General features: G+C 40.5%; 1 protein-coding gene across 4 annotated transcripts in view; it reads right to left on the bottom strand.

Moving 5' to 3' along the window:
* Nucleotides 1-20836, bottom strand: part of BABAM2 (BRISC and BRCA1 A complex member 2) — a 457075-nt gene that overhangs the window by 95500 nt on the left and 340739 nt on the right. For all 4 annotated transcript variants that reach the window (XM_064363957.1, XM_064363959.1, XM_064363960.1 and 1 more), the window contains exons 8-10: nt 7506-7605; nt 3419-3489; nt 549-631 (exon numbers count right to left, since the gene is read on the bottom strand). In XM_064363957.1, coding sequence (XP_064220027.1) covers nt 549-631; nt 3419-3489; nt 7506-7605 — 254 coding nt within the window. The remainder of the gene's footprint in view (nt 1-548; nt 632-3418; nt 3490-7505; nt 7606-20836) is intronic.

Below are 20836 nucleotides of genomic sequence, written 5' to 3'. Positions count from 1 at the left end.
GCCCCATCTTTAAGTTATGATTACATTTTATCAAAGTTTTAGACTTTTCATTTCACAGGGATGATAACCAAATGATCACAGCAGGTATGTCTCCAATAATCCTAAAAGTCTTGAGGCCTGATACTGAAAAGATAATCTGAAACAGAAATCTGTTTAGGGTAGGGTTTCTCTAGATTGGCAATACTGACATTTTGGGTTCAATAATTTTGTGTGTGTGTGTGAGGGGCTGTCCCATGCATTGTAGGATGTTTAGCTGCATCACTGACCTCTACCCATTAGATGCCAGTAGCAAACCCCCACACCCTCAGTCGTAACAATCAACAATGTTTCCAGACATTGCCAAACGTCCCCTGAGGTGCCAAATCACTCCAGTGGTTGAGAACCACTGGTCTAGAGATATTTTCTCTTTAAGATCACACAATAAATATATATACACCACAGTAAAAGGAACCAAGACAGGTTACAAAAGGTTCTTGTACTGATTATTAAATGTGGTTTAGGACATTTAAAAATGTATGCTGACATACTGACAGCAAAAGTATACTCACTGTGTACAAGAAAACAAAAATCTTTCCACATCAGCAGCAGAGTGAGTTTTGTAAAGCCTTCTGCATCATATTCCACGACACCTCTAAGTAATAAAAACATACACACACAAACAAAAAAAGAACCCTCATAAAAATAAGGTATAAAAGCGATAAAACCAAGTAAAGAATATATTCATGAAGTCAGGGTTATTGACTCTGAGATGGATTTAAGGCAAATGAGGATTAATGCAGGAAGGGACTGGGGTTTGAAATGACAGTATCTAGGTTTAGGTCACAGCTTTGCCATTGACTATCTACTATGACCTCAGGCAAATCACTTAACCTTTGCAGCCTTAGTTTCCTTACCTGCAAAACAAGTATAAAAATATTTGCAAAATTCATTACAGGATTGTGAAAAACAAATAAGATGAATCATAAAATACTATACAAATGTTAGTTATTACATTAATTATAAGTAAAAGGACACATTAATAAATCAAGTCAGCAATGACACTATAATGCCAAGTATCAGCATACTACCTGTACGGTGATTAAGTCTGACTTTCACTGGGCACTAGACAGCAATACGTGATGATACTATTACTAAATCTAGTATTATATATTACGTTTCTTCCAAAGTATGTGGAATCCTTTCACTTGTGTTCCCCCCGCCGCCCCCACCCCATCCTCCCCACTGGGCTCAAGGCAAAATAGCAACATTAGATGGGTGGATGCTGGGATCAGGAGGGGAGATGCACATGTCCTGTGTCAAAAGAGAACATCCCCTGACCTCCGAAGGCACCAGGTGGAATTCTGTGGGTTCACCTCATCCATTACCCTTAAGAGCTGAGCACCTGGGGGATATTGCCATAATGTGACAATACTAACCACACTAAGGACAGATAAAATTTTCTTTCTCATCTATACAAGGAGGACTCTGATGTCCTTAGAGATGCCTTATCCCTGACCAGACCAGGCCCATCAGGCCATTGATACTGATGCCAGCCCAGTTTAAGTTGGAAGGAACAGTTACACCCTTGTAAAGGTAAAAGAACTAAGATACTGAAGGCTAAGTGATCTGCTACAAAATGGTTGGTATATCATTCAGATCCTAAGTCAACAATTCTAGTCATTAGTTGATACTTCTCTCTATGAATTTATTGATTTATTTAATTAATTAATTAATTTTTTTTTTGAGACAGTCTCACTCTGTTGCCCAGGCTGGAGTGCAGTGGCATGATCTTGGCTTACTGCAACCTCTGCCTCCCAGGTTCAGGCAACTCTCCTGCTTTAGCTTCCTGAGTAGCTCGGATTATAGGCACCTGTCACCATGCCCAGCTAATTTCTGTATTTTTTAGTAGAGACAGGGTTTCGCCATATTGGCCAGGCTGGTCTCGAACTCCTAACCTCAGGCGATCCGCCTGCCTCGGCCTCCCAAAGTGCTGGGATTACAGGTGTGAGCCACCATGCCTGGCCTCTCTATGAAATTATAATTAGCCCAATAATGTTATAGTGCTGATAGTGAAACATTTTAGGTCCTGCATCCCATAGGCAAAGATAAGTATGTAATCTTTTTAAGTATATTACTATACTACATGCATAGTAAAACACACGCACAAAAGAGTACACTAAAAAGAATGAGATTTGAAAGCAAATGTAAATGTAATTTTCATAGTTTTCTTGTATTCCAATAGAGTGAACTGTGTAACTCCTGGGGTGTGTGTACTCCATTTTGGAGGTCACTGTGCTAGCTTCTTCACGTTCAATTATATATACCAAAGATCTTACTGAGAAATAAGAAGACCAGTGGTATTACTTACTAACCACTGTTTGTATCAAAAGTACTTTCTCAAAATGTTCACAAATAAAGCTGAAAAAAATCTTAAGTATTAAAGACTTGTGTGAGAAACAGTCATAGTGTTTGGGTATTGACACTTCTATTTTGGAGAAATGAAAAATTCCTTTATGGGAATAAAAAAATGTCTTAAAATTGGTTTGAGGAGTCAAAAATTTTCTTATAATTGTGTGACAGTTTGAAAATTATATCCCAGAGGGTGACAAATCCTTTTTTTTGGTTTCATCTTCTCTTCCCTATTCCTAATTTCCTTTTTTCCTAATTTCTTTATTTACTTATTTAAAATTTTAATTTTACATTACTAGATATATTTATATATTTATAAACCTTCTGTGGAATAAGGTGGGCTATCATCAGAGCGTTTAAACCCTTAGTGCCTAGTTACCCACAATGGGTAGAATGTTCCACCTTCTAAAGAGCGTGAGGAAAATACATTCCCTCTTCCACTGAGCCAAGCCCAAGGAGAAGCTTGATCAGGCCTCTGATTTATCAAATGCTGGGTTTCCTCCCCAAATCTGTGTGGCACTGTTGGCAAATGGAGTCCTGTCAGGAGACCTGAGTCCTGGGGAAACGGGGTTCCTGCCCTGGCTCCACTTCTTCTAGGGGTGTGACTTCCATTGGGCTACTGAACTTACTGCAATTTCTGAAGAATGACACATTCTTCAACAGAATGTGTCAGTGATGCCCACCTGGTTCACCCCATGGCCACTGTGAGGGCATGGAGATAAGAGTGCTGTGTAAATTGTAGGGAGTTCTACAACAAGTGACTGTTACCACCATTACTACTGTTGTGTTCAGGGCTGTCCCCGCTGCTGCTCTAGGGAAGGTATTTGATTCTACCATTTGCCAAAGAATACAAAAAAGAAGGGGATCCTGGGAGCTTTGGTAAAAACAGCATACCAAAAAGGATCAAAGTGGCATTAAAAAGATATCATGTGTAAGAACTAAGTGCTATTTTCTTAATCAAGCCCCCATGCTGAGGTTATCAGCAAGTGAGGGCACCACTGGTGTATCATTTAAACAGGGCAGAACTTACGTGCCAAAGTGACTGAGGAAAGCAGCAATATACTCTCTTCTTTTGTGATACCCTTGAATCACGTACTGCACCTGGAATAGAAACCCAAAGCTGAGAAGTGGAGTGGGAAGCTTTTAAAGGCTTTATTATAAAAAATTTCAAAGATTCAGAGAAGCAGAAAGAATAGTAAAGTGAACACCTGTATTCCCATTACTTACATTCAACAACTATGACTATTGTGCCTACTTGCTTCCTCCAGCCATCCATCTACCTATCAGCTTATCAATCAACATTTCAAAGGAAATGAGAGACATCATGACAGTTCACCCCTAAATATTTCAGTATATATTTCTAAAAAATAAGACTTTCTTCTACATAACCACAATACCATTATTGTACTCAAAAAACTTAGCAATCAGTCTCTGAATTAATCTAGTACAATCTAATACCCTGTACATTTTCAAAATTTCCTAATTGTCCCCAAAATGTCTTTTATTTTTATTGTTTACTTTGAAAACAATTTCTTTTTGAGATGGAGTCTTGCTCTTGTTGCCTAGGCTGGAGTGCAATGGCGCGATCTTGGCTCACTGCAACCTCCACCTCCTGGGTTCAAGCAATTCTCCTGCCTCAGCCTCCCAAGTAGCTGGGATTATAGGAGCCTGCCACCATGCCCTGCTAATTTTTGTATTTTTAATAGAGACAAGGTTTCCCCATGCTGGGCAGGCTAGTCTCAAACTCCTGACTTCAGGTGATCAGCCCACCTTGGCCTCTCAAAGTGCTGGGATTACAGGTGTGAGCCACTGTGCCTGGCACAAAATGTTTTTTAAAAAGCAGTGTACAATTAAGGATCAGCCATTTGTTTTTAATGCCTTTTAAGTTTCTAAATCTAGAATAAATAGAACCTACTTGAGTGTGAGTATGTGTGTGTGCCTGCATGCACATATATGACACTGACTTTTCAAATAAATTGGGCTATGTCCAGGTGCAGAGGCTGATGCCTGTAATCCCAGTACTTTGGAAGTCTGAGGCAGGAGAATTACTTCAGGCCAGGAATTCAAGACCTGTCTCAGCAACACAGCCAGACCTCATCTCTACAAAACATAAAAGAAATTAGCTGGGTGTGGTGATATGCACCTATAGCCCCAGCTACTTGGGAGGCTGAGGCAGGAGGAACACTTGAGCCCAGGAGTTCAAGGCTGCATTGAGCTTAGATGGCACCACTGCACTCCAGCCTGGGTGACCTCATCTCTTTAAAAGAGCAAGACCTATCTCTTAAAAAAAAAAGAGAAAAAAGAAAAAAAGAAAAGAAATTGGGTTAGTAGTCTTATAGAACATCTCAATTCTGTTTTCTTCCTTTTTCTTTTACTCTCTGTATTTCCTATAAATTAGAAATTAGAGCTAAAGGGTGATTAGTTCCAGGTTGAACATTTTTGGCAAGTAAACTTCCTAGACAATACTGGGCTTGATCACTTGGCTAAGGTGATGACAGCCAGACCACTCCATTGAAAGGGGATGCTCCCTCTGCCACAGTGAATAGTTTATGGACATACCTCCTGAAGCATGGAAAGCCCTAGTTTCCCATCAACCTTTCACCTAATGGTTTTCGTATTTATTGGAGATCCTTGTCTGAATCAATGATTTCATTATGGATTGCAAAATAATGATTTTTGAATCCCATCATTCCTTTGCATACATCAGCTGACAATCTCTGTCAAGAGCTTTCTCTCATCAAATGGGGTTATTTGGTTACCTTGAGCTCCTATTTTTTAAAAAAAAAACAGAATAATGCTTCTTTCTTTTTAGAATTCTAATATTCAGAATAAGGAGTATTACAATAGGAGATTTTATTTTGCTTTGCCTTTTTATATGCCTCATTATCACCGAATGACAGTTTCTATTAAAAAAAAAATTGTGAACTCATTAAGCCAGGCATCTGAAAGTTAGTCATTTACCCACTGGCTTCTAACACGAAAACACATTCCTTATAATGTTCTCATGATGGTGTGAAGAAACAGTGGGAAGGAAAGACCCCCAAAATTGTTTATATTGGCTACAGCCACATTGAGTTTCCATAGCTAACGAAAGCTCAGGATAAAGTGCTTGAAATAACCTTGACACAATTGGTACTGATAGCCATGTTGTACCCTTTAAATGTAAAACAATTCTATTTATATAATAGGGGTTTATGTCAATTTATAAAAACAGTGCTTACTTTGCAGGCTTAATGCAGGATCAGAAATGTTATTTTGGGAAAAGAAAAACAGATGATAAGTTTGCTTAAGTGGCTTTGTTTAAAAAGGGGATGAAAACAGTTCTGTATACTTGATTTTAAAAACAGAAAACCATTTTAACAGAAACCCACAACAAAACTGGCTATAAAGATAGATTCCAATATAATTATGGAAATTCATTTGAAGAGATTGTTTCTAAAAGCAGCCCGTACTGTCCTCATTTGTGGCAAACAGAAGAATACCAATTTCAAAAGACAAGTAAAATTAATGAAAGGAAACCAGATAAGAAAAATTGACTGATTCTTATATTTCTGGGAAAACGGTATTATAATTTTTTTTGAGGAAAATGTATGACTAGAAATTAATCTCAATTGGAGAGCTTTAAAAAGGCTTTTCTTCTCTGTTCTTGAAGGCCAAATTTGCATTTTTCTCCATAATTCTGGGACACAGATTTGAAGGCAGTGCAAAGCCCCAGAATGTAAATAAGAATTCTGTCCTCTGATCAGTTCTGCAGGGCGGGCAGAGGCTGGGGGAATTTGGTCTGATGAGAAGCAACCCCTGCCTGAGCGTTAAAGCCTGGAATCCGTGCCAGGCCCACAAACTGCAGAGTTGCCAGATTTTAGTTTCTCTGACATTTGAAAAATAATACTGAAGCTTTTGAAACATTATCGTACTTTTAAACTATTTTCTATATAGAAATGAGCTATCTTTTGAGTGAAAGAGACAAAAGATGTATTTTCCAAGCCAATGTGAACAAGTCAACAGGAGCAAAGAAAATTGCACTCTGGCACTTAAACAAACTGAGTCACAGTCCATGTGGGAGAAGAAAGAAAGTCAGTGTTGCCTGTGCATCAGTATTGCTAGTTTTCAGCTAAATATACAGGCTGGACGTTAACAAGTATATTCTTACACTTTTTGGAAATGTCTGACAATAACCGTTAGAGTAGGCTCAGCTACTTGCTAATGTAATGGCTCCTTTATGTAGCTAAGAGAAGCCTTAGGTCATCTGACTGAGTACAAGACCAGCTGACTGGCTGGGCATGGTGGCTAAAGCCTGTAATCCCAGCACTTTGGGAGGCTGAGGCCAGTGGATCACCTGAGGTTAGGAGTTCGAGAGCAGTCTGGTCAACATGGTGAAACTTCGTCTCTACAAAAATACAAAATATTAGCCAGGTGTGGTAGCAGGAGCCTGTAATCCCAGTTACTCAGGAGGCTGAGGCAGGAGCATAGCTTGAACCTGGGAGGTGGAGGTTGCAGTGAGCCGAGATCGCGCCACTGCACTCCTACTTGGGAGACAGAGTCAGACTCTGTCTCAAACAAACAAAATACCAGCTGACTTGGGAATCTTGCCCCTAGGTGCAGGACTCTAGTGAACTGCTTCCAGATATGACAGGAAGAATCAAAGTCTGACTATTAAAAAGTGAGGTACAGAAACATAGAGAGAGATGAAGGCAGTTTTAAACAATTACTCTGATATCAACTAGTGGCAAACACATGCACACACACATGCATGTGCTGGATAATTGGGAAGCAATGGGGTTCCAAAGTTTTAAAGTTTAAGAAGATGCAAGATCTGACAAAAACTTAGGGTAAAGGAAATTCAAGAAAGAGGGGACTCAAATCTCAGGCATAAAGTTAAGAGATTAAGGTAAGACTGGAACAGGAGGTCAGAATCCCTAGAAAAGGAAGAAGGAGGACAAAGAAATAGGGAGAGAAACAGATGAACTGTAATTCACAGTAGGAAGGGCAGGTGTCAGATGGAGGCTGAAACCAAGCAGACGGCCTAAGAAGGATGGAGCACGTGCAATGATTCTGGGTACATGGTGAACTGGAGGAAGGAATCTCACAAGAGGGATGAGTCGGAGACTTGCTTTTACCTTGTTGGTGAGCAGGTGGCATACTTGAGGAACGTAATCAATGAGACATCCTCCTCCTGGAAAGGCTGGGATATGAAGAGCTGAGGAGCCTCCAAGTGCACTGAAAGGACAAGAGTACAATGGACACTTCTCTTAGGGCTCAAGCAACCTTGGAAATGATACCCCCAAGCAGACTTGGCTTCTCTCATCGGAATCTGGCCACCAACTGCCCAGGTTAATGATGATGGGTATACGGACTTCACTTTATGATTACATTTCTGTATTTTAATTCATTTTATTAAATTAGCATGTTTGCATTATACATCACTGATATCACACAACAGCACAAATTAGAAAATTTTGATTGGCATGGGCAAATGTCTTACCAACATTAATGGGCTGTAGGTATTATTGAAACATACACTTTTATACTCTTCATTATGCCCAATTCATTGCTGGGCACGGATAAGTTATTCATTAAACACTGTTAAGTGAACTAAAATGAATTGATGCAACATTGCAGCAGAGTACTAAAGAGACTGGTTCTACAGCTTATTGGCCATTACCTTGTATTCCAAAAGGTATACAAGAAGGTGCAGTCTGAACAAGAAGGTACAGTCAATAATCATTGATCCAAGCACTAAGATACAATGTTGATTCAGAAACAGTTTCCAGAACTTTCAGAAATTCCTTTTCTCAGGCTGGGCGTGGTGGCTCATGCCTGTAATACCAGCACTTTAGGAGGCCGAAGCAGAAGGATCACTTGAGGTCAGGAGTTTGAGACCAGCCTATCCAACATGATGAAACCTCATTTCTACTAAAAATACAAAAATTAGCTGGGCATGTGGTGATGGGCACCTATAATCCCAGCTACTCAGGAGGTTGAGGCAGGAGAATCGCTTGAACCCAGGAGGCAGAAGTTGCAGTGAGCCAAGATCACGCCACTGCACTCAAGCCTGGGTGATACAGCGAGACTCAGTCTTAAAAAAAAATTCTTTTTTTCAGTTTAAATTAACCAGCATACAATTATTTAAAAAAATTGTTCAGAACTTTAAAGCATACATTTCATTTACTGCCCTTAATCTTGACTTCATCTTCTTTCCTGCACTCACTTTCCTTTTGCTTTAGTTTTTCTTTTTTTAATTTTATTTTAATGCATATATTTCTATAAGCCCTAAACTCTCTCTGTAATATGATGGGATATTTTTTAAAATCCCTAAAATCCCTTAATGTTGTGATTACTTCTTACTGGTGTGATTATTTATTTATAATGTTGGATTATTGTCCAAGACTCCATAGTTACCAGGTTTGAAGTGGAAGAAAAAGGTGTGACAATAACTGCCTAGAAAATCATTTCTAAAGAGTTCTGGGTAGCTGGGTGCAGTGGCTCACGCCTATAATCCCAGCACTTTGGGAGGCTGAAGTGGGCGAATCACTTGAGTCTAGGAGTTCAAGACCAGCCTGGGCAATATGGGAAGACTTTGTCTCTACAAAACATTTAAAAAATTAGCCAGGCAGGGTGGTACACACCTGTAGTCCTAGCTACTTGGGCAACTGAGGTGGGAGGATCATTTGAGCCTGTAGGCAGAGGGTGCAGTGAGCTGAGATCGTGCCTCTGCGCTCTGGGCTGGGTGATAGAGTGAGATCCTGTCTCAAAACAAACAAACAAACAAACAAACAAAGAGTTTGGGGCAGTCTGACTCAGTCCAGGGTTTGTGATACAAGGATTATGTGTGTGAATGTGCATATATATGTAAAAAACACTACTAAAAGGACTCCAAATCCATCCTGTCTTCCTATTGACTACAGATTTCTGAAATTAATTTTCCTGGTAAAAATAAATTTTGTGTTTACTCATGGAAATAAAAAATCTAAATGAACAAAATCTCGAGTGACACAAGGAAGTCAATGTGGAGTGGAAATATTGACTTTTTCTACTCAAATGTTACCTAGAAGCACAACTCTGACAACTGAGAAAATTATAAGACAGTGTTTGACTAAGTATGACATTAATGAATCATCTGCATTCTGCAACTGCACAGAACCAGCAAGACCATCATTTCCTTTTGCTACTCTTAGAGTAGGCATTGCACTAGAGTTAGCCTAAATTCTGAAGATGGCTAGGGAAATTCCTGTGACTTTCTATGAATGAGAGGAAGGCGTTCTGTCTTCTGTTTTTGTACGTACGAATTACATAGAAGGCACATATCTAACCAGAAGGCTCTAATGATTTCATTAAGATAGAAAAATGATGAAGAAAAAAAAATCCATAGTACAAGAAAAATAAATACAATATTTATGTCCTGTGCTACTGGTGGAATATCTGTACAACATAGATAATGACAAGATATAAGCTATTCATAGCTCACTTAGAGGAACAATCCTTGGCATAATAAAATTCCAAAAAAGAAAATAATTTGGATGATTCCCTGAAGCTGACAATAATAGGCTTTGACTTATATAAAATATTACAAAAGAAGTCTTTAATCAGTCATTAAATTATATACAAGGAAGGAAAACAGTCTGAGTAATCCTCTAAACTCTCTCCTTCTCTCTGCTTGGATTGTGTGATTCTGAAATACAGCCATTAGACAAAAGTTACCTGTAATGATGGAGAGAAGCAGAGGTGTGAAAAGATCCAAAGACTAGTTGTTCACTGCCAGGCCCATGTTTCCACACCCTGCTTCTGTCACTACCAAGAACTAACATGTGTTGCTAGGTGCTTTGTCACATTATCTAATTTAATGTTTTCCATAGTTCAAAGAGGTAAGAAGTATCATTGTAATTTTACATGTGAAAAAAATTGAGGCTCAGAAAACAGAAAATACACCTAGGTGCACACAACTAGACAGAGGTAAAACCAAGATCTGAACATAGGTTTGCCATGAGTTCAGGCTGTTTCTGCTGAAATAGGTGACTTCCCTAAAAGGAGGGGGATTTTAATCACAAAAGACTACAGGGATGGGAAGAAACAGTGGGTCTGGCTATCAGTGATCCAGGCCAGCATGCCAGTATGATGAAGGCTTCAGACCGTCACCTAAGTAGACACTTGTGATGTACGGCTCATCTCCCTTTACAGTTCACCACACAGCAGCAAGGCAGGCACTCCTCTTAATTTTGTTCATATCTCAGTACTCTCCCACCCCAACCATCAAACAATCAGATTCATTTGATCTCAAATTTGGACCAGCCACTCTGGCAGCTCTAATTCTGAATGACTTAGTTGGCTGTCCAGGGCAAGCCTCAATAGGTGTAAAGCACTTCAGGTACTACGAAAGATAGTTTTAACTGAGAGTTTATTTTTTAAAGGATGTCATTTCACCCTGTATTTAACTCAGTCGTTTCTTAGCTTGTAAGGTACAAAATCTACATCCAGTGTCACACACTGATAAGTGCTGCTGATTCATGTATAAATATCCGCCTCATCGGTAAATATTTAACAGGCTTGCTATAGCCTGAATGCTGCCCTGATCATGCTGAATAAACTAAGTCAAGTGCCATGAAATAAAAGAGTCATTATGTTTTTACAGGGTGCAAGATGGTGGTAAGGCCCTGTGATCTCTAATTCTTTCATATTCATGAATCAAAAATTATTGGACTGAGGATGTATAACAGGACACACCCTATGCAGAGATTCCAGGGCTCACTCAAGACATTCCCAGGACTGCAGGGCTGGCTGAAGAGAAGGCAGGGCCTGACTAACCCACCAAGTGGCTGGGGAAGAATTATGAGGCAATGAAAGGGACCACGCAGTGTTGATACTTCTGAGCTGCAGAGCGGTGCGGTGAAGAAGCACAGTGAGAGGTAAACTGGTGTGGCAGGGGCTCAGGCTTAACTTGGGAGGAGAAAAGGGTGAAAATGGCTGTTCTAATGAGAAGGCACTTTCTACCTCTTCATGGAATAAAATAAAACATGAAATAGAACTGAAGCTGAATCTGTGGATATAAATTGGAAGGACGAGGCCAGAGTTTTAAAAACCTTTCTAATGGTGGAGGTAATTAAATACACCAAAATGAAACCAGAGAAGCATTTCCATGTCAGTCTTATTGTCTCTAAAACTCCAATGTAAGAACTATAATGAATGTATTAATTAATCCTAGTCTTTTCCATGCAAATGAAACTAATAGAGCCCTTTGTGACCTTTGCTCTGTCTGCATATCATTGCATCTCTCATACAGTCATGAGCCACATACAACATTTCAGTTAACGATGGACCCCATATATGAGAGTGGTCCCATAAGATTACAATACCATATGTTTACTGTACCTTTCCTATGTTTAGATATGTTTAGATACATAAATACTTACCATTGTATTACAACTGCCTATAGTATTCAGTACAGTAACATGCTGTATAGGATTGTAGCCTAGGAGCAATAAGCTCTACCAGGTAGCCTAGGCGTTTAGTAGGCTATACTATCTAGGTTTGGGTTGGTACATTCTATGATGTTTGCACAATGACAATACTGCCTAACGACACATTTCTGAGAACGTGTCCTGGCCATTAAGCAATGCATGACTATATTGAAGACTTAACTTGGCTGCAGCGTGACAGCATAAAGGAATTGTTTTTATTTTGACATAGAAAAATGCAGGGAGTCAGCCTGTCTGAAAGCTTGACTTGGGACAATGGGGTTTTGATTTTGACCCATTATGAAACAGCAATTCCCTTTCCTCCCACGTGGGCTTTTACCTTACTGGTCAAATAAAATGAGCAAAACATAATTGTGACTGGAGAAAACTAGAAGGGTCAGTGATTCTCAATCACAGTTCTTGCTTCTGTCAAGTTTTCTTTCTCTGGTTCTACTCAACTTACTCATCAGTGCAGTGGGATAGCACCACTCTCAAAAAGACTTGGCCAGGCACAGTGGCTTCGGCCTGTAATCCCAGAACTCTGGGAGGCTAAGGCAAGATGACTGCTCCAGGCACGAAGTTTGAGACCAGCCTGGGCAACATAGCGAGATCCCATCTCTAAAAAAATTAAAAATTAGCCAGGCATGATGGTATGTGCCTATAGTCCCAGCTACTCAGGAGCCTGAGGCAAGAGGATCACTTGAGGCCAGGAGTTGGAAGTTGCAATGTGCCATGATTACACCACTACACTCCAGCCTGGGTGACTGAGTGAGACTCTGTCTCTAAAAAAAAAAAAAAAAGACATCTCTCTCAAAGCATTAGAATAGTTAGAGTACCAATTAGAGTTACATCAACACAAAAATAGCACCAAGCACTCCAGGAGAGACTTTACTCTAAAAGTCTCTGTCCAAGGGTCATGACAAAATGTTGTCAGAGACACTTGGGTCAGCTTTAGCATCCTGCTTTTGCCCCTGAATTGGGTTCTCAGGGAGAGGAAGTTGACCTGGCTGCCTCCTCCACAATATGATTCAAGGGGCTGTTGGAAGCCAAAGCATGGAAAGGGGAACTTCCAGGATGATAGAAACAAACAGCCTGTAGCCTCCAAGCTAAGAAATCCTAAGGCAATGTGTGCTGCCTTCAATCCAGTTCACCAAACGCTAACTGTAAGCCTAACTATATCTAAGGACTTGAGTTTCCCATTCTGAACACATGACTAGGGTACCAATGGCAAGTCCCTCCAAAGTAGAGGAATGCCAGGGATCTCAAGAATCTGGGGCACTCTGTAATACCAGATGTTTCCTGGTGGCCTTCCAGGAGAGCCATCACCATGAAACAACTCACTGTTATTTACTGAGTGCCCATTTTTGCCAGACACTCTACTGGGCACTTCATATCTCTAAACCTCACAATGACCCTGCCAAGTAGACCTAATTAGCCCCATTTACAGATGAGAAAACTGACGTTCTAAGAGTCTAAGTATCTTATCCAAGATAACCTAGCAAGTAAGTGGCAGAGGTGGGCTTGAACCCAGGTCTTTCTGGTTCCAAAGCCTATGTCCTTTGTCATTAGGAATTCTTTCACAGAAAGATGAAATAGAATTTTAAAACATCTAATCCCTACTAATATACTGAAATAGTAGAATAACTGATTAAAATTATCTATAAAACATTTATCCATAAAATTAATCACCTCGTCATCTCACTTTTTATCATCTTAAAGATATCACAAGTCACAACAAGGTAACCTGGTGGGAGTAAAAAGAAAGCATTCATAGTTCTGAAAACTCAGAAGAACATAAATATTAAACTAAGGAGAGGCTGCTGTTTCCTCCTCCTCCTCCTCCTCCTCTTCTTCTTTTTCAAGACAGGGTCTTGCTCTGTTGTCTGTGCAGTGGTGTGATCACGGCTCACTGCAGCCTCAACTTCCCAGGCTCAGGTGATCCTCCCACCTCAGCCTCCCGAGTAGCTGGGATCACAGATGTGCACCACCACGCCTGGCTAATTTTTTTGTATTTTTAGTAGGAAAGGAGTTTCACCATGTTGTCTGGGCTGGTCTCAAACTCCTGGGTTCAAGCGATCTGCTGCCTTGGCCTCCTAAAGTGCTGGGATTATAGGTGTGAGCCACCATGCCTGGCCTTGTTTTGTTTTCTAGCTAAATTTTTTTTCTAACAAAGCATTTTCTAGACTTGTTGTTAGTTCTCAACTCATTTTACAGATTCAACTTTGAGCCATCTCAAGAGTGTCAATCCTTCAGTTACACAAAATCAGGGTGTAATTCCATATGGAAAAAATTTCAACGAGTACAAGAGGACAAGAAAATATAAGACAAGGAAATCAGAAACATGAGTTAAGTATATGAGTGGAAGAAAATCTATATATTCACACTGAATCAGAGGCTCGTGGAAGCATCGATGCAGGTCTGACCATATTACATTTGTGACTAATCTAACATTTCTACTAAACACACTTTATAGCATAAGTAAGGTCTCTGTGAGAGTATCATATTCCACTTTTTGTCTCTTACTTTTAAAGGGATATATAAAAATGGAAATGTCCTGAGACAATGACAACTAGATTAAGCACTCAGAAAACATTCCTCCTTGGAGCAAAGTCTAAAAAACTTGAAATTGCTAAGTTAAATTTAAATAACTTTAAATAAAATACAGTATTATTAAATAGAGTAATTAAAAATATGGGCCGGGCGCGGTGGCTCACGCCTGGAATCCCAGCACTTTGGGAGACCAAGGCAAGTGAACCACTTGAGGTCAGGAGTTCGAGACCAGTGGGGCCAACATGGTGAAACCCCATCTCTATTAAAAATACAAAAACTAGCCAGGTGTGGTGGTGACCTCTGTAGTCTCAGCTACTTGGGAGGCTGAGGCAGGAGAATCGCTGGAACCTGGAAGGCAGAGGTTCCAGTGAGCTGAGATGGCACCACTGCACTCCAGCCTGAGTGACAGAGCGAGACATCGTCTTAAAAAAAAATATGAAGGCATACTACTATATGGATAATTTTGATCAGCTGTTCTCTGATTAGGCACAGTATAAATGAAAAGAGTTTAAAAGTCATTAAGAGGAATTTGGTTGGTAAATGAATTCTCCACAGAACAGAGTAGTGAATAACTCCATCTACTAAGTACTAATGCATCATGTCCTATATCAAGTGCTTTTCCTCTACGATATCATCTATTCTTCATATCAACCTATGACAGAAGTGTTATTCCATCTTACAGATGAGAGGACAGGAACTTCAGAGAAGCTAAAGAACCTCTCTAAGGTCATATGGGTGGTGAATGACAAAGAGGCATCGAACCCCAGGTCTCTCTCACCTAAATCCACCCCCCTCTCAGGTCTCTGGTTGTCACTTTTGTGACTTCTATGTCCTTATCTGCATACTTGACCTCTGGTTCCACATGTGTCTTGGGTGTTTCAGCAGATACCTGGGCTGATCCAAGTCCTTGAGGGTGTTTCCAGGAATATTTATTAAACTTATTTTGGTACCTGAACTGAAGTGATTAGCTCAGGGCCAGAGGACTTGGTAGACACTTTCCAGTAGAAAGAAGGTGGAATGCAAGCAAAGTACTTTACATTTAAAAAATGCAAAAGATGAGACTATTGTAATTGCAAACAGAATATGTCTAATGGCATGAACATTAACGAAGTCTTTGTTCAGAAATGTGTTTTGTAAGCTTGTTAACATCTCAAACAAGTCTTTAAGAGGGCAGTAATCTTAACAGATGTCCACCATCGGGATTTTGTTAGCATATGGAAAAGCATTTTAAGTAAGCCCCCCAAAGCAAAAATGGACTTAGCAGATGTTGTTCTACTAAGAGTTGGTATGAACTACTTCTAATGATGCCCAGTCACTCAAGACACAAAAAGGGTAAGAGGAAGAAAAGGTTTTTTTCTCTTGTTGCATCTTGATTCCAGGCCTGCTACCTGCCATTGATTCCATTATAGTTTCTTTCTTTCTTTTTTTTCCTTTCTTCTTTTTCTTTTCCTTTTTCTTTTTACCAAGTTTTGCTCTTGTTGCCTAGGCTGGAGTGCAATGGCGTAATCTCGGCTCACCGCAACCTCCATCTCCCAGGCTCAAGCGATTCTCCTGCCTCAGCCTCCTTGAGTAGTTGGGATTAGGTATGCAACACCACGCCTGGCTAATTTTGTATTTTTAGTAGAGACAGGGTTTCACCATGTTGGCCAGGCTGGTTTTGAACTCCTGATCTCAGGTGATCCTTCTGCCTTAGCCTCCCAAAGTGCTGGGATTACAGGTGTGAGCCACCACGCCTGGTTCTATTACAGTTTCTTTAAGAAGTGAAACTATTTTAAAAAATCAGTGGTCAGGAATGAATTTACTTTGAGTTTATTATAAATGTACAACTTTGAAACTCCAGTGAATGGCTTTACTGCTCTTAAATAGGTATGGGTTACTTTTCCTATAAATTACCTCTAAAACATTTTCCCTGGGGAAAAAAATCAGTGCATACAATAGTTATCCTAGATTAAACCTATAAACATGTTTCTAACTCCTTTCTCATTGCACACAGGTTTTAATGACGGTCAAATAAAGATGTAGAAAATAAGAAAAAACCTTCTGCCTTTCCAGGACACAGAAGAGTAGCTACCTGATTTTTGTTAACTGGTATTTACTAAAAGCTCAGGCATATAAACAGCACAAGGTAACTTCACGCACACATTACTGGTCTCTGTGTTCAAGGAGCTAATCTGTAGGTAGTAGCTAAAGCTTGACTTGCACACAAAAATGAAAAGATACCAGAAGGTGAGATTAGCACAGGTTTCCAAAGACGTCTTTGCTTGAGTTGTTGTAACAGCTTTACAGAGTAGGTAGCAAGTGTCAATATACTCAGTGTAGAGAGAAGAAAAAAAACCTGAGGCTTGAGATGGATGATTTGTCCAAGCTGGAAACAGTAGAACTGGAATTGTAATCTTTCTCTGTACCTGGAAGTTTCACGTTTGCTTAAGAATAATCTGGGGGGGGCTTGTTAAAAACTCAGATACCCAGATCCCATCGCAAAGAGGGCAATTTACTAGGTTCATTCAGCAGCAGGTCGGAGGTGAGACCTCACGCAATGATGCACAACTGGGGCTGGAACGGGAAGGGGTGTGGTCAGCGCAAATGAGGCTCCCATCTCTGACTGACTACTTGAAGGGCACTGTGGACAACAGGAAGGTAAAGAAAACACAGATCTGCTCTTAAGGTCTAGTATGGGAGATAAGACATTTATGGAAACAACCTAAGGTGGTTTCTGCTAGATGTGTACATGGGTAAAATGAAGCGTGGTTACATTCAGGTAAACAGAAGGCAAGGCAAGGAAGCAGTCAAATCAAAACTGAGGCTGGAAGCAAGGAAGACAGAGACACTACTTAACAGGCAGGGCAACGGATCCAAGGCTTGGATCTCAATGTGGATGGCAGACCATGGGTCCTGGACCACACTAAGCAGCTTTTGGCCCTGTGAGAAAGGTATATTCCATATTTCAGGCTGCCCGGGGTGCCGACTGGTCAGGTGTAGCTACCTAAAGAGGAAGCAAGAAGAACAGGGGTAGATCCTGATGCAATGCCAAAGGTGAACTGAAAAGGAAAGAAAATGTGAGGTCAAAAAAATGAAAGTTCTGTTTAGTCATAAGGTGAGAGATGTCCTAGAGATTTAAAAAAAAAAAAAAATCTGGGCTTTGGGCTTTGAGATTGAATCTTAGCCAGGTTCACTGTTGGAATTTCTCCTTTACCCTAACAAATTCTAAATGTATCTCTCTGGCTCAGACCTTTTTGGAGCTCAGGACTTGCATAGCCCACTGCCCTCTCCCCACTGCCACTGGTTGTTAAAAATGCACCTCAAACTTATCCTGCTCACAAGCAAACCTGCCCCCAAAACCTGTTGCTCCCATATCCATCTCATCTCAGAAAATGGCAGCTTCAATCTCTTGGTTCCCAGACCAAAAACCTCAGTCACCATTGACTCCTTTCTCTCACACCCCACAATCAATTGTCCTGGTTGGCCTAAGAGGGACCAGCTGACAGCAGGGCTCAGAACCTACCAGAACTTCTTATTGGGATTAAAACCTCCCTGGATAAGCTGGGGTGATTTCTACCTCAGGGCACTGGCCCAGTTCTCCTGCTGTTCCTTCGGCTTGAAACTCTCTTCCCAGTCATCTGCGGGGTGGGCTTCCTCACCTGCTTCAGGTCTTGCTGAAATGTCAACTTCTCAGTGAGGCTTCCTGAACCATCTGTTTAACATAACCCCCTTCTATCTCTGATACTTGGTCTTCTGTGTTGTATTTTTCTCTGTGGCATAAGACATTCTACATGTATTCATTCATCATCTCCCTCCACATGAGTTCTCACTAGAATAAAAGCTCCTCCAGAATGAGGATCTGCATCTGTTTTGGTCACTTTTATAATCTCATTATTCTTGCCAAGAACAATGCCAAGTATATTAGGCACTTAATAAATATTTGTAGTATGAAAGTCCAATGAATATAGGAAAAGATATGGAAGTCAAATTTCTAAAAGACATTAAAAGCCAATAAACGTATATATCTTTATGGAAATAGTCATTATAGAAAAGCAAGGTTTCCTCAAGGACCTAGAAATAGAAACTCCATTTGACCCAGCAATCCCATTACTGGGTATATATCCAAAGGATTATAAATCGTTCTACTATAAGGACACATGCACACGAATGTTCATTGCAGCACAGTTTACAATAGCAAAGACCTGGAACCAACCCAAATGCCCATCGATGATAGACTGGATGGGAAAAATGTGGCACATATACACCAAGGAATATTATGCAGTCATCAAAAACGATGAGTTCGCGTCCTTTGTAGGGACATGGATGAACCTGGAAACCATCATTCTCAGCAAACTGACACAAGAACACAAAATCAAACACTGCGTGTTCTCACTCATAGACGGGTGTTGAACAATGGGAACACATGGACACAGGGAGGGGAGCACTATACACTGGGGTCTGTTGCGGGGGAGTGGGGGGAGACAGCGGGGGGTGGGGAGTTGGGGAGAGATAGCATGGGGAGAAATGCCACATATAGGTGAAGAGGAGGAAGGCAGCAAATCACACTGCTACGTATGCACCTATGCAACAATCTTGCATGTTTTTCACATGTACCCCAAAACCTAAAATGCAATTAAAAAAAAAAAAAAAAAGAAAAGCAAGGTTTAAGGGTCTTGGAAAGGGATTGGCAAACTTTTTCGGTAAAAGGCCAGGTAGTAAATATTGTCATCTTTGCGTCCATAATGCCTGTATTGCAACTACTCAGTTCTCTTGCGGAAGTGCAAAAGCAGCCACAGATGATATGTACATGAATGAGCATGGCCATGTTCCAACAAAATTTTGTTTATGGAAACTAAAATTCCAGTTTCATGGAATTTTTACGAGTCACGAAACATTATTATTTAAGTCTTTTTCTAACCATTTAAAAAATGTAAAAGTCATTCTTAGTTGTGGACTGGATTTGGCGAGGAGGTTTTAGTTTGCTGACTCTGGATCTAGGATTATAGGAATATTTGACAGATGCTGAAAGTAGGAAAAGTGCTGGGCACGGTGGCTCATGCCTATAACCCCAGCACTTTGGGAGGCCGAGGTAGGGGGATCACCTGAAGTTGGGAGTTTGAGACCAGCCTGACCAACATGGAGAAACCCTGTCTCTACTAAAAATACAAAATTAGCCAGGCATGGTGGTGCATGCCTGTAATCCCAGCTACTCAGGAGGCTGAGGCAGGAGAATCACTTCAACTTGGGAGTCGGAGGTTGCAGTAAAAAAAAAAAAAAAAAAGAAAGAAAGAAAGTAGGAAAAGTATCCAGGAAGAAATATAGGCAAAAAAAGACCTGCATTAGATTATTAGCAAAAAATGAAAAGAGGCCCTTTGGTCAAACTTCTTATAAAGTATGTTCCATCGGCAGGTGAACCACAAGAATTAGCCTTTTTCAGGCAAGGGTGAGGTGAACATTAGGCAGCTCATGGACTGTGGGAGTTCTCACAATGATACTAGATTGTAACTGTGCAAGAGGGAGCTATTTATATGATTTTGAACGAAGCCTGAGGCATATTCTGGTGCTTTTTAACTTCTATGTTAGGTGAAAAAGCTGCCTACAAAAGCCTTCCTCCCACCCAAAATACTAGCTGTTAGTTGGTGACTGATCCTCAGAAATATTAAAATGAATCATATATGCTCTTTTCACAGCGCAAAAAGAGATAATTTTAAAACTCAGAAAATGTCATAAACCACACAATAGAGAAGCTATCCAGCCTTCAAATTGTAAATAAATAAAATCCTCTTCCTGCATGGAAGCCTATTCCTCCTTTGGATCCCAATGCCTGCAGGGTGGGCTGGCGTTAACCGTGTTCAGTCTGATGCTGAAGGGAGCCTTTGCTCTCCATCCTTCTTCCCTGGGGCCCCCCTTGTCAGTCTGACTGTCCTTGGGAACCCACAGCACTCAGCCTTGCCGTTTCTCAAGTTGCTGCTCTTCTCACCTACAGGCAGTTTGTGGCTTCCCTGTCTCTACTGCACTCAGCCCGGGTTGGCCTAAGCAGCACCAGCTGAGAGCAGGGCTCAGCTTTTACCCATGTTTCAGGAAAAGAACTCCAGTGTTAACTTTCTTCTTCCTGCTCAGAGAGACAGGTATTTCTCTCTTTGATCCCTAAGCTCTATTTTCTTTCTCTTGTTACTAAACAGTTCACTCCCTATCCACCTCCCTTTTTTTGCAACTTCATCATTTTTCCACATTGCATCGTTTGGCACAGGGGAAGGAAGGAACCACATCAAATAAAGGAATGCAACCACAAAAGTTGCCTTGAGAAACAGGGCCCCAGATTTTTTTTTTTTTTTTTGTCAATTTACCGTTTTTGGACTTGTTCTCCCATAATCAAATCCTCCCTATCGTGCTAACAATGTGGTGGTGTGTCAAAACATTGGAATTCTGCTTCGATCAGCAACCCAGAGCTTAATAGGAAAATGAAGCAA

The sequence above is a fragment of the Aotus nancymaae genome, unplaced genomic scaffold, assembly GCF_030222135.1.
Source record: "Aotus nancymaae isolate 86718 unplaced genomic scaffold, 86718_ANA_hifiasm-v0.15.2.pri h1tg000057l, whole genome shotgun sequence".
Lineage (NCBI taxonomy): Eukaryota > Metazoa > Chordata > Mammalia > Primates > Aotidae > Aotus > Aotus nancymaae.
This window is presented reverse-complemented; position numbering and strand designations above follow the sequence as displayed.